The 19,948-nt window shown below is 39.7% G+C and overlaps 1 protein-coding gene and 1 pseudogene across 1 annotated transcript; one reads left to right on the plus strand and one right to left on the minus strand.

Moving 5' to 3' along the window:
* Positions 1-236: 236 nt before the first annotated feature.
* On the minus strand, positions 237-18,867 carry LOC149279345 (L-selectin-like). Its single transcript, XM_089501306.1, has 5 exons — positions 18,744-18,867; positions 9,582-9,968; positions 5,473-5,580; positions 4,277-4,465; positions 237-430 (listed from the first exon to the last, which is right to left on the minus strand). The coding sequence occupies exons 1-5, from the start codon at positions 18,865-18,867 to the stop codon at positions 237-239; spliced, it is 1,002 nt and encodes a 333-aa protein (XP_089357432.1).
* Positions 16,430-16,608, plus strand: LOC149279346 (U2 spliceosomal RNA; annotated as a pseudogene).
* Positions 18,868-19,948: the final 1,081 nt, after the last annotated feature.

Below are 19,948 nucleotides of genomic sequence, written 5' to 3' on the forward strand. Positions count from 1 at the left end.
CTGCAGATTAGGTGCACCTGCTGAAAATAAAACAATTTATGTTCAGCAACATCCCCCAAGCATGGTAATACTCTGCATCACTTCCTTCTATACTATGCCAGTTTTTTTGTACCCTTACTATGTTTAGGTTGGGAGGCAACAAGGTGAAAATATCTTGACAGTAACTCTCAAGCATATGTTTTAATTAAAAAAAACAAACATGCAAAAAGATGATGTGATAGTAAGAGCAGAAGTGTTTAGCTACCTGCACATGTAGGAGCCAAATCTGACCACTCTCCTGATGCTCGGCACAGTACTGACTCTGGTCCTTGTAACAAAAACCCCTCTTCGCAATGGAACCTGCAGTTGGAGTTATACTGAAATATTCCAAATGTATGAGAACATTTCATCAGTCCATTAGTGGGTCTCTGTAAAGACTTACATGATACAGCTGAAACAAAATAGAAGCCAATGGATTAAAGACAGCAAATGCTACACACTACATTAACAAAACAGTAAGAAAATTCTAATCTAAAAATATGGATTGTATTTTTGGGTAAAATTAAATGTATTACTAAATTGTTGATTTAATTGCTGAAACATGATAAAAGCCACATGTTGTATGTTTAACTTTTCTATTTGAGTAATTCTGTTAGATATTGTTTTGTTTTAAACCTAAAAAACAATTATTCCATAATAAAGCTGAGTTCAAGAATCGTAACTGTGACCGAAAAATTTTAAGTTGGTTCAATTTATTGTAGATTTGCAATACTATGCTATGTTTTTATTTATTTTTTCAATTTTTTAGGTCAAGCCATTGTTTCACAACTTAAGGACCAAGGTTATATTAAAATGTTTTTCAAAATGAACCAGGAAAGTTTTCATGTTTTTTTCTGTCTTCATTCAACTGTGATTTCCCTCCAACTCCCTGATATGATAATGTTATATAGGAACCATCATTTATTATGAGACCATCTAAACTCCACACTTTTCGCAGTTTCACCTATTAAAACTATACAAAGCCAGTGCAAATGTGAAAAAACTTATACAAAGCAAAAAGCTCTAAATTTTCATCCAGCTGCTTCTGACGACCACTTTAACATCTTCTTGCTCTTCCCGAACTTCTGCCAAAATGGCAGCATTTTCAATGATGTCCTCTCACTCAATTCTCCAATTGGGGGGGAGTCACCAAAAGCACTGCAATTTCAGTGGAAGTTCACTGAGTAGGGAAAGATGTTGGCGCTTTTGGTGTCATCTTCTCTCCCGATCGAAGGATTGTCACAAAACATGGCGTGAACATCCGCACAAATGGCAGCTCTTACATTGACATCTTCTTGCCCAGTCCTCCAATCGGGTGGGAGGAAGTCACCAAAAGTTCACCTTACGGCGCCGCTATTTTGGCTGAAGTTCACTATATTATGTCTAATCCTCCAATCGGATCAGACAACATCACTGAAAGCACCACAATTTTGCCCTAAGGTAAGCTTCCTCCAAAATTGGAGGAACATGTGAAAGGACGTCACCGGAACCGCACTGCCATTTTGGCGAGAGGTTTGCACCAGGTTATGTCTGTGGAGATGCGGCCAAAGATAGAAGAGAGAAGATAAAAGAGAGAAGAAAAAAGACAGACAATTCAAGTTAAAGAAGAACAAGAAGATGTGGAAGCGGAAGTAGTCTGCAGAAGCAGAACTGGTCAGCAGAGAAGGTAGGGAAACATTTAGAGAATGTGAGAGAGAGCTAACAAGAGTGTGAAGGAGTGAATGTGAGCACCGAGCAACAAATTTTGTTTCCAAATTAAAAATGCCCACTGATTGTCGTCCCAACCATACAGTGTATGGCAGATGTGGACGCCCCGGGGAGGGGCCAGACATGGCCCCTGATGCCGATCTCGGCGTTACTGAATGCCTCGACATCGAGGCATTACAGCAACACCGGTTCAGGATCGTCAAAGGTCGTTAAGTGACCGTTTTTCCGTGACGGTCCTGAACCGGCAAAGGTCATTAAGGGGTTAAATGAACGCAACACTGCCTCTGTCAGAAAGCTTAAAATGGGCGGTGGTTCCTGCAGGACAATGATCCAAAACACACATCAAAATCAACACAAAAATTGTTCACTGAAATGGTTCATAGAAAACCTGTGAACTAAAGAGGAGAGTCCACCAGCGTTGACCTCAAATCTTGAAGGATATGGAGAGATTCTGTATGGAGGAATCCCTTGTCATGTATTCTCATACCTCATCAGGCATTATAGGAAAGACTTAGAGCTGTTATCTTGGCTATATAACCAGGGGCGGGCTGGGCTGGGGGGCAATTGCCCCCCAGGCCGCCCTGAATTCGGGCCGGCGGGCTGGCCGGGCGGCCGGCAGACGAACATTCATGGCAGCTGCAAAGTTAAAAACTAAGCGGCTGCCACCGGGACTGGCCACCGTGCCGGTAGCGTACCTGGTGGGGGGCGGTCCGCCTGGAGTGCCGCTCACTGAAGCCACGCCCACCGTCTTCCGCGCACTGGAAGGACAGGACACAGAACAGGAAGAAGAAGAGGAACAATGAAGAGGAGGAGGAAAAGTGACAGTGCCAGAGGAAAGGTAGGAAAATATTAGTAAGTGTGTGAGAGTGATGGGTGTTATGCTGTAGTTTATGATGAATGTTTGTGAATCAAGGTTTCAGATTGCATGGAAGTGTGGGGGGACAGCATGGCATAGGGAGGCTGTCTAGGCATGATAGGAGTGTGATCGCTGTTATCAATTTTTTATTTTTTTGTCCAATAATTCAATAACAGTATTAATAGATATATATGGTTGCAAACAGCAATCACACGCCTATCATGCTAAGTCAGCAAGTACATGCTAGAACCTGGGCATGATAGGATTGTGATTGCTGTTAATTATATGTATATATATATGTATATATATATTAATATTGTTGATTTTTTTTTGTCTAATTTTGGTGTGTTACTTTTAATAAAGTATTTTAAACTTTTTTTTTTTCGGATTTGGCCAAATGAATGCTGAATTTTCAGTTTCGGTCCAGAATTTTCATTTCGGTGCAACCCTACTATATACTAAGCCAGTCACTGAAGTGTTAGGCCTACACTACATCAATGTTTGGCTTAGTATATAGTGATAGGGGTTGTACTGCAGTATTGTCAGTGTCTGGCTCAAAGTATAGGCACACATTGACGGTGGTACAGTGTAATCCCTAAGTATATAATGATAACAGTTATGCTGTACCACCATCAATGTGTGCCTCAGTATATAATGATAACAATTTAGCTGTACCCCTGTCAATGTTTGCCTAACCATAGAAACTATGCAGTTTTAAAGTGTGTGTGTGTGTGTGGGGGGGGTGCCACATACAGGATCTGCCACAGGTGCCAAATACTCTAGGTACGCCCCTGCATCATGCAGCAGTCAGACCCAATGGCCATTCCTCAGCTCTTCGTCCCACGTCTTAAAAGGGGTGGGATAAAGAGCTGAGGCACGGCTATTGGGCGGCGCGGTGCGTGCACGCCGGCCGCTTTAATTTCATTAGGCGCCAGTGGAGTGACTGCTATCAATGTCGCTCGCAGCCGCTTTGGTGGCGCAATGGGCCACTTGACTAGACTTGCCCCCCAGGCCTTAGGCTGCCAGCCCTCCCCTGTATATAACTATTGGATGTTTTAATAATAATAATAATAATAATAATAATAAGCTACATAAATATTGCATGTTTTTATAACTTTAGTAAGAAAAAAACAGTTGTTTTAGCATAAAGAAACCCACTACACACTGTGTGTTAATAATTATTACTTAGAGCAATTCAAAATGATGCTGTATATGTTTGATGAACAAAAAATTATTGTGGCTATTCCTTCTTATCAGAATGTATGATAACGCTAATGCTTTTGAAGAAAGGAAAAATATTAATGTTAAAGTTAAAATTGCATGGAATGCCTTGTTTATGGTCATCCTTACAAAATCTGTAGGTTTACTCTGCTTTGCAAATGTAAGCCACCCCTTACATTCTAAATGATTTGAGAAATTATTTTAACCACATGATTCAGTCACTGGTAAATACAGTAATTTATTGTTCCTTTATAATAATAAAGTTAAGATTTGGAGACTTGCAATACTAATAAGTATACTATCCTGCCTGCAAAAAAGCCGTTGGAAAGTGATCGTAAAACATACACATCTGTTTCCTTATTCTGTAAGTTTCTTTCTTTTCACAATGTTGCAAAAGATGCTTGATTTCAAAATAAACCATCTTAGAGACCGATAAGAAAGACAAAAAAAAAACGTTTTAGAACATACCCTTACCTTCACATTCTGGAATGTCTGTTGTCCAGTTTCCATGTTCTGAGCACTGCAAAGTACTAGCCCCTCTTAGCTGAAATCCATCATTACATTGGAATGAGCAGGATGATTTGTAGGCAAATTGACCAGCTGTGTGGCTACAGTTTATATTCACCTCTTTTGGGACAGGATATATATTCTTGCACGTTATTACTGCAATAAACAGAAGTAGGAACTAAATATTATGTCTACTTGCAAGAAACACAACCACTGAAAATTAGTATTTGAAAAGAAAGTATTTACAAAAATATAGCAATCACAAACACAACTACAATGGAATGAAAGTTGCCTTCTGGGTGTTTGACATAAAAACATAAGCTATCAAAAACATAAAAAAATCAAATCTGGACTGTATTGTCAGAGTAATAAACTACTGTATGTTCAGCAAAGCCAGTTGATTTTGGTGTTTGTTTTTATGGGAAAAGGTAAGTAAAACTAACTATGCTCAGATCAAGGAACGTACTACTTTTGGAAACAATTGAGATATACCGTATTTGTTCGATTATAAAACAAGGTTTTTTCAGCGCAAATAGAGGTCTGACTATAACTGATCCTGAGCCCCCCAGCGCTGCAGGAAACCTGGATCCTCTCTGACAGCCTCTGCTGCTGCTGGCACTTCCTCTGGGGGCTTCTATGATGGAGCAGTGGTGTCACATGACCTTCCGGTGCTCAGTCATAGAAGCCCCGGCGGAACTAACGGGCAGCAGAGGTTGTCTACGCATAGACACCAGGGAGTATGAAGTACGGGGGACAAGTCTGGGGAAGCACTGGTAAGTCGGGGGGGGGGGGCAGAGTGGCATATTGGGGGTTAAAAGGCATTACTATCGACAGTGGCATATAGGGGTTAAAAGGCATTTCTGTAGGCAGAGTGGCATATAGGGGGTTAAAAGGCATTTACGGTACTTTATTTTGCCTTCTACAGTCTATGTTAGAGAAGCAATACATCTGCTTACTTTGAAAATGAGCCCCATCATGGTTGGGCTTAAAAGGCCAGAACCAAAGTTATCAAGAAGATTTTGGCATGTAGAAATAAATCAAATAGACACATAGACAAGTCCTAAAATGTGAGGTCTAAAACTGAAAATGACTAATACATGAGAATCAGGTAATTTTAAACATGTTATTTTAAACTTGTGTTAGATATTAAATATACTACCTACCTCTCTCACAGTGCCGTCCATAGAAACCAGGATTACAGTCACATGTATAATTTCCAATAATTTCGACACACATTCCATCTCGACTACAAGATGAAGCATTGCAGTTGGCTATGTAAAAATAATAATAGAAAATGATATGCTTCATAATTTGCAAAATACTACTGAACCTTTCAGCAAATTAAAGTGAAACTACCACACTATATAGAAAAAAGTATTGGGACACCCCTCCTTGTATTGAATTTAGGTGTTTTAGCCACACCCATTGCTAACAGGTGTATAAAACCAAGCACATAGGCATGCCATCTCCATAGACGAACATTGGCAGTAGAATGGGTGCTCCCGAAGAACATTAAACATTCCAGGTGTCATAGGATGCCACCTTAGCCACAAATCAGTTTGCAAAATTTGTGCCCTGCTAGATCTGCCCCATCCGCTATTATTGTGAAGTGGAAATGTCTAGTTATAGCAAGTGGTAGACCACGCACATTTGCAGAGAAGGAATGCCAAGTGCTGAAGAGTGTAGTGCATAAAAATGATCTGACCTCTGTAGCATCACTCCAGTGGATCCTTGGCGTCCTGGGTTGACCTTTTTCCTCGGGAAGAATATCCAGGTGTTTCTTTTTGTTTTTAAATTCCAATAGTATATGCAGTAGCGTACCTAGCGGGGGGCGGGGGGGGGGCGGTCCGCACCGGGTGCCGCTCATCAGGGGGGTGCCAACCTGCCGGAACCCGGCACCCCTCCAGAGACGGACAGTAATGTCCGCCACTGGAGGAGAAGGCTCGCAAGGGAGCGGTATTGGAGGTCTTTAACAGACCTCCGGCTCCCTTGAGTGATTTTAAGCCGGTTAAAGACCTCTGATACCGCTCCCTCGCGGCAACTGCTGCTGTGCGCCGGGGTTTGTTGTCAGATGCCGGCACACAACACCGAAGCCGCGCCCACCGCCGTCCGTGCCCTCTGAACCGGAAGAAGACAGAAGAAGAGGAGCGAAGAGGAAGAAAAGGAGCTGACTGCTGTAATAAGAAAAGAGGAAAGGTAGGAAATCATTCAGTGAGAGTGACAGTGAGAGTGGATTGGTATGTATGGATTGGTATGTGTGGAATCTGTGGATTGGTATGTATGGATTGGTATGTGTGGAATCTGTGGATTGGTATGTGTGGATTGGTATGTGTGGATTGGTAAATGTGGATTGGTATGTGTGGAATCTGTGGATTGGTATGTGTGGATTGGTATGCGTGGAATCTGTGGATTGGTAAATGTGGATTGGTATGTGTGGTATGTATGGATTGGTATGTGTGGATTGGTAAGTGTGGATTGGTATGTGTGGAATCTGTGGATTGGTATGTGTGGAATCTGTGGATTGGTATGTGTGGATTGGTATGTGTGGATTGGTATGTGTGGAATCTGTGGAATGGTAAGTGTGGATTGGTAAGTGTGGATTGGTAAATGTGTGAGAGTGTTGGGTGTTATGCTGTACCATTTCCAATGTCTTTTTCATTATATAATTATGCTCTAACGTACATCATAACTCCCATCACTCTACGCTGTTCCAAACAGTGGCAGAACTGGGAGACAGAGGCCTTGCACCCCCACCGCAGGACTCCTGAAAGGTAAGTGAACTTCAAAGGGGGGAAAGGGTAGATAGTTAGGAGGGGGTAGATAGGGAGAAGGGAGGGTAGCAAGAATATTGAAATAAAGAGTCAGAATGAGAGAGCGAAAATGAATGGATTAATGTGTGGATGAATTGTGTGAATGAGTGAGAGAATTAATGAATTTGTGAGAATGCATCAATGAATATGTGTAAATAATTTGTGTGAAAGAATAAATTATTGTGTGAATGAAAGTGAATTAGTGAGTGACTGTAAAAGTGTTTGTGTTAATCATAGGTGTATAGTTGATTTGTCAAAAAGGCAAAGATGGTATAAGCAGGGTGTTTATGGGACAAAGATGGCACAGGTAGCGTGTCCTGTGTGTGTGTAATTTGGGTGCTGGTCAGGTTCTATGTGGGCAATGTGGACGCTGTTTTTTTTGGAGGGTTATTAAAGAAAGCACTATTATATGTTCAGTAAATGTTATTTAAACGTATTTATTTTACTTATAAGTTATTAATTTATTTTTTCAGATTTCTTGTTGTTTACAGTTGACATACAGTTTACAAATTGGTGCAATAAATATTCTTGCCAACATAATTTTGTAGATGTCTTTACATTTGGAGGGGGGTGCCACTTACAGGATCCGCCCCGGGTGCCAAATACTCTAGGTACGCCCCTGAGTATATGTCCTTTTTTATAAAATAAAGTACAAGTGCTTGTGTGAATCAAAGAAGGTTGTGAAGTTAATTATATTATCATGTGTGAGTATCAAGTGAAATGGAGGCATGTATGGATTGTTTTATGAAGATAAGTCTATGTGACCCATGATTAGATATATCAATAAATAAATAATTTATTACGGGACACAGCCCTAAGGATTGGTTAAAAAAGAAATCTATACATATGTCTAGAGTGATATTCAGTCTAATAGTCTATTAAAATATTTAAAATCCGTAGAAAGTCAATAAAAATGTAAGGAACTAAGTCCGTAGAAAATGTCCAAAAAAATGTAGTAATAATCCTTGACGGGTTTCGCCACGATATGGCTTCCTCAGGATATTCTTGCCGAGGAAAAAGGTCAACCCAGGACACCCGGGATCAACTGCAACTCTGGATAACTTAGCAGAAATGCCTGAAACATCCATCTGAATGTGCAATATATGTGTAGAAAGATATCCTATGGTAGATGTTTTTCTCTCTTCTATATTCGTCGGTGTGGACAAACCGGGTTATACAACAAGGAGTTTGTTTTTGGAGGTCTGAATTACTCATACATATTGTGGGTGTGACCATTGGATGTTTTAATTTGCTTCCTTGGGTTATTGACCATACTACACTATTGTTCCGTATATGTAATTTTTTTTGTTTTCTGAGCCACTGAGATCGTTTGTTACAAGCGCCCCTAGACAGAAGTCTTTTTCGAATTGAAAGTCTGATGGACCAATCTGAGTTTAGCAGATGCCAGGAGAAATCTACCTAATGGAATGCATTGTGCCTACTTCAAATTGTGCTGGAGGAAAGATAATGGTATGGGGCTGCTTTTCAGGGCTCGGGCTGGGCTCCTTAGTTCCAGTAAAGGGTAAAATGTTAATGCTACAGCATACAAATACATTGTATGCTTCCAACTTTGAGGGAACAGTTTGGGGAAGGCCTTTTCTATTCCAGCATAACTGTGCCCCAGTACACAAAGCAAGGTCCATAAAAACATGGTTGGATAAGTGGAACCGAGATTGCGAGCCAGGCCTTCTCATCCATTATCAGTGCCTGACCTCACAAACGCTCTACTGGATGAATGGGAAAAATCCCACAGAAACACTTCAAAATATTCCTTCCCAGAAAAATGTAAGCTGTTATAGCTGCAAAGGGGGAACCAACTACTTATTAATGTCTATGTATTTAGAATGTGATGTCATCAAAGTCCCTGTTGGTGTAATGGTCAGGTGTCCAATACTTGTGTCCATATAGTGTATATATGTTCAACCAGGCTATAATTCAGTCTTTTTAAACTTGCTCCATGAGTCGCCGATCTTCAAGTATAATCTCCTGGAGAAACCGCAGAAGCGACTACAGGAAAACGTGGGGAAACGTTTAGCTTTTTAGACCTGACATAAATGTATTGATACTGCAAATCTTTATTGATCTTAAGGAGTGTTATCTAGGGACTTATTATGTGGTTTAGGTGTCTAGGACTCAGTGATTAGGGTATTACAGCTATGAAATCTTCTCCATTTAGAGAGTAATACAGAAAGGAACTGCTTTGGACATCATTTACTGTATACCATCATTAGGTTTTATAGTATATAAGCAATAAAGGTTAAGTTTAGGATTTCATTTTCAGTTTTGCTATATAGGGAGAAAAGAAAACACCCCTTTTCTTAGGTTTCACAGACCAATCTGTATAAATATGTTCTGGAAGTTACAATTTAGGGCCTATGGCTCCCTTTCTTTTAGAATTGATCAAAATTGTGTTAGAAAGTACTTTGTAATACCCATTTCTGATGACATTATACTTCCATTACCTAGGTAGCACAATGCTGTCTTTTTATTGTTACATGGCTCATCATTCCATTTTCCATTGTCTTTCTGACGTTTTATGTACATTTCCACACAGTCCTGCATTCTCCCTTTGTTATTTGGCTCTAGAGGTGCCCAGTTTTCTGCCTCCTTTGTCAAAGATTTGTTAGTTCCAACCCAAGTCCAAACCTGATTTACTTTACGGATACCAATCCAGTAATAATCTTTGGAAAAGGGCAAGCTTTCCTCCAAGTATGAGATTTCCTCCTTATTCTGAATAGCCACCATGTTAGTATAGTGGGTTCGGCACCATGTATGGGCTGTATCCCATGTAAGAAGATCAGGGCCAACATGATATGTCCACGCAGATACTTCTACACCTTTCAAAAGACCTTAAGTGGAATATACAATATGAGAAAATATATTATATTACATACCCATATTCTAGTTTACACACATTATTTGTACATTATCATATTTTAAAGGTTGTATAAAATGAAAACAACGTGGGAAACATTTTGCATTTTATACATCAATGAATTTTGCAAATTTGAGTTACAGGTATGTATTATGCTCTTAAGGCGGTGTTCTCAACATTCTGAACCTTACGTCAACCTAAACTATATTAACTTGCTTACTCACATTAGCTCAAATAGTGTTTCCTCATAGCACTGCTTATCACTGCTGTGGGTTTTTTTTTGTTTCCTTCTTCATACCCTGCAATAATTTCAATTTATGCCAGATATCTTCTAAATAATGTGTATGTATTTTTTATGCCTTCCTATTTTGTATGTTGTGCTTATTTGCAAAGTTGTGTTTGGCCTAGGTAGACAGGGCCATAATAATTCTATGGTGGAACCTGGCGAACACTATCTTGATTATTCACTGAAGTGATCATTTGCCCAAATGAAGAACTAAACAAAATAGTACTCCTTTGGAAACCTAAAATTATTTTGTGGTGAATATGCTAAGGAGTGACAACTTTCATTTAAAGTACACATAATCTTTCTTAACTTAAAGAAAATAAGTAATTTTTTTCCAAACCATATATGTTATGTACACTAAAAAAGTCATTTAATTGTATTTACATATAATCACTATATATGTACTAGAAACCTACCTTATGAGTGCATTATGTGAAGAGCCATCATGGCGTTTTTAAGGGTTTATATGAATATGCATAAACCATTAATAAAGTTGCTTTGGATGGGAGGCATGCAAAGAAACGAGAAGACTACAGAAATTTAGGGCAGCAAATTAGCTAAAATAGTTTCCCCCCTATTCACACAGATGGTTCTCTGAGGTAAAATAGTACCTTTCAAATGAAATACCTCACAATCAGATTGATGCAAAAAATGTGGTACATTTAGGTGTCTTAGTAAACAACCCCAGACATGCTAATAGTTGTGAAGGCAACAACAGTTTCACATGAAACTCAATGGTGTGTCTGGTCTGGTGCATTTCCATTCAGCTGACCTACTTAGAACAGTACCGTTTGAAGTAATCTGGCTATTAATCCAAGAAATTTTGGGAATAAAAGTAATTTCTCACAGAATTTTTTTTTACCAGACATCAGGTACAGTTGGGATGCATTTGTAATTTACTGAAAAAATTATTAATTAACCTGGCTATCCCAAACGCCCTTTGGAGAACATGTGGCTCCTTTCAAAATAAGATATTTATATGGGCGGCATCAACACAGTTTTGACCATTTTGAGTAATGCCTCTACTCTGATGCAACAAAACTCCTAGAAAGATATATCCTTAAGAAAAAGATTAATATGGAACGTAGTATGAAATGTATAAAAGAAACGTATGGATAGGTATGACTAACTTACCGCAACTAACAGCAGCAAAATATAGCAAGTTGAGAGACTTCCAACAGCAACCAGTTCTGCCCCAAAGAGTGTAATCTTTCTTTGACTCCTGTGAGTTTGAATAGTGAGTAATGTTTTCATTGAACACATACATTATGTTATTCATTTGTTTGTACAAAATAAGATTTATTTTACCATTCTGTATGAGGAAGAAATTTCCCACTCAATTCTACTTCAAAATCGTTATCTACATATTAACTCAAAAAAAAACCAAGAAAGAGCTAATACAGTATGCTCAGATATGATATGTTTGTACACTAATAAAGATTCGCTTACCCAATTAATTTACATTCACAAGCAGAATGATGAAAATATAAGAAATGGACAAAATTATTAAACCTAATGTCATCCTTAGCCAACAAGAAGTAGCTTCTTTTATTAGAGGATTTGTGCACATTTTTCACATCCATGTTATTTATGTCTATTTGTAGCATGTGCATACATGCATATTTAGACCTTTGATCATAAGTAATCTGAATAAAAATAGCTGGTAGTTCAGCAAATTATTGCCTTCTGCTTTCTATTTGTTGTTGCTGAGTGGATTAGGAGTTAACTGGTTTGATATTAACACGTGCTATTTATATAAGGTGATAACATTCTGATAAACCTGATACGATCATGCAATGTGCTATGTTTCACCTATTGTACTGCACCAGTCCATGTGTATGAGCATGGATGTGTAAGTGTGTGTGTCATCATGGATATGTAGGTGTGTGTGTCAGCATGGATACATAGGAGCGTGTGTCAGCATGGATACGTAGGCGTGCGCGTCAGCATGGATACGTAGGAGTGTGTTTATGGTGTTACTGTGAAGGAGACCCATACTCCAACTGAGTAGCTCCGCCATAGAGATCTTCTTTTCCTAACCCTTCATATTCACCCACACACTTGCACTAAAACACCCTCCAAACACAGCAAGTTGAGTTGATGCCAAATAGCTCAATTTTGGTCTCATTTGGCCACAACACGTTCACACAGTTCTCTTAATCATTCAGATGTTCATTGGCAAACTTCAGACAGTCCTGTACATGTGCTTTCTTGAGCTGGAGGACCTTGCAGGCTCTGCAGGATTTCATAGTGTGTCACCAATTGTTTTCTTGGTGACTATGGTCCCAGCTGCCTTGAGATCATTGATAAGATCCTCCCGTGTAGTTCTGGGCTGATTCCTCACCGTTCTCATGATCATTGAAACGTCACGAGGTGAGATCTTGCATGGAGACCCAGACCAAGGGAGATTGACAGTTATTTTGTGTTTCTTCCATTTGCAAAGAACCACACTAACTGTTGTCACCTTCTCACCAACCTGCTTGGCAATGGTCTTGTAGCCCATTCCAGCCATGTGTAGGTCTACAATCTTGTCCCTGACATCCTTGGACAGCTCTTTGGTCTTGTCCATGACGGAGAGTTTGGAATCTGAATGATTGACTGATTGCTTCTGTGGACATGTGTCTTTTATACAGGTAACAAACTGAGATTAGGAGCACTCCCTTTAAGAGAGTGCTCCTAATCTCAGTTTGTTACCTGTATAAAAGACACCTGGGAGCCAGACACCTTGCTGATTGATAGGGGATCAAATACTTATTTAACTGAGTAAAAATGCAAATCAATTTATAATTTATTTGAAATGCGTTACTCTGGATTTTTTTGTTGTTATTCTGTCTCTCACTTTGCAAATAAATCTACCATTAAAAGACTGATCATGTCTTTGTCACTGGGCAAACGTACAAAATCAGCAGGGGATCAAATATTTTTTTCCTTCACTGTATATATTAAGGGGGATAAAGTTTACATATAAAAAAAGCCAAGTGTCTTGGCAATATCCTTTCTCCATAAAAATAAAAAGTCACACATGTTCCATACAACAGGTATTTTCGGGAAAACAATTTATAAATTGAACCACACGGTACATGATATACCTAATACTATGTGGTAACTTGCTTTCTAACGAAAATTTCCTGTTTCGTGCATTTCAATGAATCTCTGAAAAGTATACAGAGCAGGCAGGGAGTCAGGAAGAAAGATAAATTAAATTTAAAAAAATGTTTTTGGGAGTAGGGGGATGTTGACTGTGGACCCATATTTAATGGCTCCCTGGAGTATCAGTAGCTCTAACATTACACTAAAGGGGGAGTTGGGTGGCATTAATGCAAAATGTGGGGCTGGCTGGGGAAATACACAAGGTGGCAAAAACACCTCTAGACTGTAAGCTCGTTTGAGCAGGGCCCTCCTGACCTGTTGTCTCTGTAAGTCAAATTGTTATGTTACATGTTACATACAGTCAGTGCATTTCCGAACACAAATGTGACCCTCTGCATGTGTTTGTGTTTAATGGTCAGCAACTGCAGTGGTGAGCGTTCATTCAAAATGTGTGGAAAAAAAACTTCCATGTGTCAGGAGTGTTTGAAAATGGTTGCTAAATTACCTTAATCATGATTCTACAATTGAAGAATTTTTTTTTAAAAAGCGTGAAAAGTGAATGTGTAGTGTTTGTGTTTTTATAAGTTACTACAGCAGGCTGTAGTGATTATGATGCTTGGATTAATACTTTAAGGAACAAATTTAAATGAGCCCTGTATCATTCATTTATATGGTTTACATTATATTTATAAAAAAAAATGTTTGTTGTGAATGTTGTATTATTTCTTTATTTAATTAACCAGTTTTCTATTGTTTACAAAAAAGAAATGTATGAGTTTCTGTTTTAACACTTTAATGGCAATTAAAAGATTCAATTTGTGTTTAAAAAATTGCTGTGTGTGTTCATTTTACTTATTTCCATAAAAAGGCCCACCAAAATCCTCAGCACCAGGCCCAGGATGCTCTTTATCCGGCCCTGTATAAGCGAACATATTACTGATATCCTAATATATAGATATTGGAAAAGATTTTCACCTGTTATGAGAGTAATCTGGCTTACTTTAGGTGTATGGAAAAGAGCATGTCATCTCTTATCCAGGAGGCAGTCTTTTTTGGAGACATTCATTTTTACTTTAGGAACCAGGACATGCTTTTGCGATGTTTATTTTATATAACGTTACATATACTTTTATCGGGACAAATACCGTATTTGCCTGAATATAGGCCGCACCTTTTCCCCCCATTTTAAGTCTTTAAAGTGGGGGTGCGGCCTATAATCGGGGTTTAGCGCAGGAATGTGCAATTCGTATCGTCCAACGCCCGGGACATGTAGTTCCGGGTGCCGGGAGGGTGTATCTTTTTTTTTTGCTTTTTCATTTAGCCCTGCTGCGGGCAAGCAGCTGGGTTAGGATCCAGATCCCCCCAGCGCTGCAGGGGACCTGGATCCTACTCTCCAGCAGCCGGTGGACGTCTGCGTGACGCACGCAGACCACCTCCACTGCTGGCATTGGTGGAGTGACATAACCTTCCGGTGCTCCACCATAGAATCCCCGGCGGAAGTGCCGGCAGCGGAGGTTGTCTGCGCGCATTGTGCAGAAGTCCACCGGCCGGCCCCCCTGGACACCATTAGTAAGTCTGGGAGGGTGGCATATCTAGGGAGCTGAGTGGCATATCTGGGGGGCAGAGTGGCATAGCTGGGGAGCAGAGGGGCATATCAGGGGAGCAGAGTGGAATATGTATAAGTAAGGTGCATTATGAATTAAGGGGGGACCTTAAAATGGCTATTGGTTTTGCAAATTTCTGTTTGTATATGACATATGCTGACTAACTGCATAATAGATACCAAAAATACATGTATTCCTGTTTATTAGGTAAAATGCTGTTTTACCATTACACTGTGTACTTTTTCTTTAATAATACATTTTTGTTTAAAGTATCACCAAAGTTTTAGGGTACGGCCTATAATCGGGTGCAACCTATATTCAAGCCAATACGGTATGTATCCAGAGAGCAGTCACAACCGCCACTGCGAGTGATTTTGCCACCCGCAAGATGGCGGCACATCCTTTAAAAAAATAACAAAGTTGGAAAAGTTCGCTAGAGGGTCTCCATACCCTCTTGAGAACTCTGGCTCCACTTGCAGGTTGAATACAGGTACTGCATTCCACAATGCAAGTCAATGGAGCCCAGCTTTCTAATCACAATGTGATTAGTAAAATAGTCAAAAACAATAAAAAAATATATAGAATAAAAAAAAAAAATGGTAACATTTAAAAATAATTATGCATCAGAGGAACCATCCAGTTCCAGCAAAATATTAAAAAAAGTCCAAAAAGAATAAAATAAATAAAAAATAAGTTTATTATTATGAGCAAGTGCTAAAATTAGCGCTGTATCTTCCCAAAAACCTTGACATGGAGTTAAAGTAAAGGCATTTCAAATGAGGGAAGGCTGTCACTGATCTCAAGCTGTACAGAGTCTCAGTTTGTGTGGGTGGATGAAAAATTAAAAAGCAGAATTATGGTTAAGGAAATAGTGTAAAAATGCTGAAAAATTATCAGATCTTTGGGCACAAAACACCCTTAATATATAAGAGGTTAAATTACATAATATATACAGTTAGTCTACGTTAGAATAAGGAGCGACCTTTTCTAGTGAAATGATTTTGCCACATTCAGCATGTGGTTTGTCAGGGATCTCTTATACACATTAATTGGGGGGTGAAGTATGGTGACGGAGCGAGGGGTGTACTAGAGTATTTGGCACCCAGGGCAGATCCTGTATGTGGCACCCCCACACACGCAAAATTTTGTGTTGGAAAGAATATTTATTTTACAAATTTGTAAACTATATGTGAACTGGGAAAAAAACTAAGAAAAATAAATTAACTTATAAATTAAATATGGTACAGCATCACTATACGCTAAGCCAGACATTGAGGTGGTAGGCCTCTGCCAACCTCTAACACCAAACTTACCTCTGCCCCTAAAAAAGCCTGCCTGTGCCACCTCTGCCCCTGAAGAAGCCTGCTTGTGCCACCTCTGCCCCTCTGAACAGCCTACCTGATGAGTGGCATCCGGGGCAGACCGCCCCCCTTTAGGTACGCTACTGGATGCAGCAACGCTTCTCGGCCTTTTGGCTAAGATCAAGTGTAGTACCCTATGGGAAGGGGGGAAACACTTGATCCTCTGGCCTTAGGGCCGGGAAAGCATGGAGCCCGAGGTGTTAAATTGCCCTGGCAGTAATGCTGGAGTCACCGTGTGCAGTATTGCACCCTGCTGCACACGGTGAGCGCACGTTTTGCACTGGCTGCCTTCCTGCACCTTCTTCTCCTTGCACCATCAGGTCTTGGGAGTCAAAAACGTGGGAACAAAAATCGAAAAATCCTCGCAGTGAGTTCAAAATAACCGTGTAATTGGCACACGTGTAAAAACGTAGTGATGTATAATTTAAAACAAATAAATAAGGGCAGGCCATTTCTGGCCTAGCCAGGTTCAAAAATTAGCTCAGACATAAGGAGGGTTAAATAAATGCTGGGCCTGTTTATATTTTTTTTTAAGACAGGCATAACAGAGAAAAACAAATCAAAACAAAATCCTTGTTCTTATAAACTAAACATCGTTCTCCAACCTAACTGTGGTTGGACTGCTTTTCCGTTACATGTAGCAACAGCACTTAGTATTTTAGCAGCTCTCTCTGCTCTCATGGAGCCACATGATCTCCTTGTGCTCAGAACAGGAGGCTATTTAACTACCCTTTCCATTAAATAGTGAATGCAGACAAGTACTAATGAGAGTGTGCTGGAATCCCCAACTGGATTCCCACCTGCTGTTCCACTGCTGCTCATAAACTGTGGAGTGGCGCACTGGCCCGCCCTACACTCCAAGTGCTTCACCCCAGGGACCCAAAAATAAAAAATTTATCATGAAAGCAACATTCCAAACATTTTCCTGGAGCTGATAAAAACTACTGACAGTAGCCACCCTGCAAAATATAAGGGTATATATACACACCCTCCACTATTATCCCATGCTTTATGTCACAATATCTATATCTATCTGTATATATATATATATATATATATATATATATATATATATATATATTTATTTATTTATTTTATATATATATATATATATATATATATATATATATATATATCAAATAACAGATGGAATAAGTATCTTGTGATAATACCTTTTTTATTGGACTAACAGAATTTTGGAATGACAAGCTTTCAGGAGCTCTTCTCCCTTTCTCAAGTCTAAAACATTTCTGAGAAAAACGACACATAGAATTCAATGTTGTGTGGCAGGGGAGGGGGGGGGCTTACTACCCAGATCTGATAAGGGAGGGTGAGATGTTGTAAAAGTATGTGTCCCTCCAGAGGGTCATAAATGAGTAGGGAATTTTGAGGGGGGGTTTAGCACTGCTGAAGATAAATTGACAAAAAAACCCATAAGATGCTAGTGCTCACATACAGGGAATAGGAATGCAGTGATGAATATAGGGATGAGAATGTATATGTCTACACATGTTGTCATATATACAGGTACATATAGATGAACATGGTGCACTTAAAAATACAGTACATATAGCAGGTGGGGGGGTTATATAAAACCTGTGTAGTGGGACAGGAAACCCAAATCGACATTGAGTCCTCTATTCTTGCTGTTGAATAGTTGAATCATTCTGACTTCAAATGTTTGTCTTTCTTTGGTATTACTGAAGTCCCCTTTCAGTACTTTGATTTTTAGGTCCTTGATAGAATGGTCATTTTGGGTGAAATGGTGTCCCACAGGGGTGCAGTAGGAATTTTCCTTGTGATGTTTAATGGAATGTCTGTGCGTGTTCATTCTGCCATTTAATTGCTGGCTGGTTTCTCCAATGTAGCATCCTAGGTCACATTTCGTGCATTGTATCATATACACTACATTGTTAGATGTGCAGGTATATGATCCTTTAATACTGTAGGTCTTGCTGTTGTGGGTGGCTATGTTGTCTGTGCATATGTGTTGGCACAGTTTGCAGCGGGGCCTTTTGCACGGCGTGGTCCCTTTTTCTTTATTCATTCTGTCAGTGGGTAGTTTCCGGTTAATTAATTTTTGTTGCAGGTTTGGGGGTTGTCTGAAGGCCAAAATGGGGGTTTCAGGGAAGATGTTTTTTAGTGTCTCATCTTCTGCTAGCATTGGCTGTAGGTCTTTGATGACTTTCAGGATTTCTTCAAGCGCTGTGTTATAGGTGACTACAAGTGGTACCCGTGTAGAGATTCTTTTTTCTCTATATTGTAGCAGGTGTGTGTGTGGAACTTTGAGAGCAGAGTTGATTTGTTTGTTGATAGTTTTTGATTGGTAGCCTTTCTGTTTCATAGATTTGGAGAGGTCGTTTAGATGCAGGTTGCGGTCGTTGGGGTCAGAGCATATTCGATGGTACCTGGTTGTGGTTGCTTGGCTGTAGATGATGCCCCGCTTAGTATGGGAGGGGTGAAAGCTGGATTTGTGGAGATAGCTGCATCTGTCTGTGGGTTTTCTGTAAAGAGAGGTGTGGGTTGTACCATTGGTACATCTTACTGTAGTGTCCAGAAAGTTTATGGATTATGTGGAGTACTCCATTTTTAGTTTAATTGACGGGTGGAATGAGTTAAAAGAGGCATGGAATTGTTTCAGTTTTTCCTCGCTTTCGATCCAAATGATGAAGATGTCATCGATGTATCTGTAATATTTGTGTGGCTTGGTGTCTTGTGTTTCAAGGAATCTCTGTTCTAGGTCAGCCATGAAAAGGTTGGCATATTGAGGTGCCATCTTCGTCCCCATAGCCGTCCCCATGATTTGTAGGTAGATCTCATTGTTGAAAGCAAAATAGTTATGTGTGAGGATGAATTTTACCAGTTCTGTGATGATTCAGGGGTTGTATTTTTGGTTGTCAGTGCCTGAGAGAAAATGCGAACAGGCTTTAGTGCCATCTGTTTGTGGAATGTTGCTGTACAAGGATTCCACATCCATGGTTACTAGGATGGTGTTAGCAGGGAGGTTGGTGATTTGGTTGAGTTTGTTGAGGAAGTAAGTGGTGTCTTTTATGAAGCTGTTTGTGTTGATGACAAGAGGTTTTAGGGTGTTTTGCTCAGAAATATTTTAGACTTGAGAAAGGGAGAAGAGCTCCCGAAAGCTTGTCATTCCAAAATTCTGTTAGTCCAATAAAAAAGGTATTATCACAAGATACTTATTCCATCTGTTATTTGATATTGACACCGCTGGACTAATACGGCTACAACCTCTACTCTACTTATATATATATATATATATATATATATATATTTATACACACACTCACTGCCACCTTCATTAGTTACACCTGCTCAATTGCTTGTCAACACAAATAGCTAATCAGCCAATCACATGGCAGCAACTCAATGTATTTAGGCATGTACATGTGGCATCAGAATCGGGAAGAAAGGGTATTTAAGTGACTTTGAACGTGGCTCACGGGCTAGTCTGAGTATTTCAGAAACTGATGCCAGTGAGCGTGAGTTGTGTGGACAAAAATGCCTTGTTGATGTCAGAGGAGAATGGGCAGACTGGTTCAAGATGACAGAAAGGCAAAAGTAACTTAAATAACCACTCGTTATAAGGTAGGCAGAA

Source organism: Sceloporus occidentalis, unplaced genomic scaffold (genome assembly GCF_023333645.1).
Source record: "Sceloporus occidentalis isolate IW3139 unplaced genomic scaffold, rSceOcc1.0.p SCAF_170, whole genome shotgun sequence".
Lineage (NCBI taxonomy): Eukaryota > Metazoa > Chordata > Lepidosauria > Squamata > Phrynosomatidae > Sceloporus > Sceloporus occidentalis.

What these genes read in the sequence shown, in the direction of transcription:
- LOC149279345 (XM_089501306.1), bottom strand. Translation starts at nt 18,867, where the DNA reads ATGGTACAACCCACACCTCTCTTTACAGAAAACCCACAGACAGATGCA. An exon ending in AGCCAAGCAACCACAACCAG is followed by an intron (nt 9,969 to 18,743) that starts GTACCATCGAAT and finishes ATTCCACTTAAG; the next exon opens with GTCTTTTGAAAGGTGTAGAA. An exon ending in AGACATTCCAGAATGTGAAG is followed by an intron (nt 431 to 4,276) that starts GTAAGGGTATGT and finishes ATTTTGTTTCAG; the next exon opens with CTGTATCATGTAAGTCTTTA.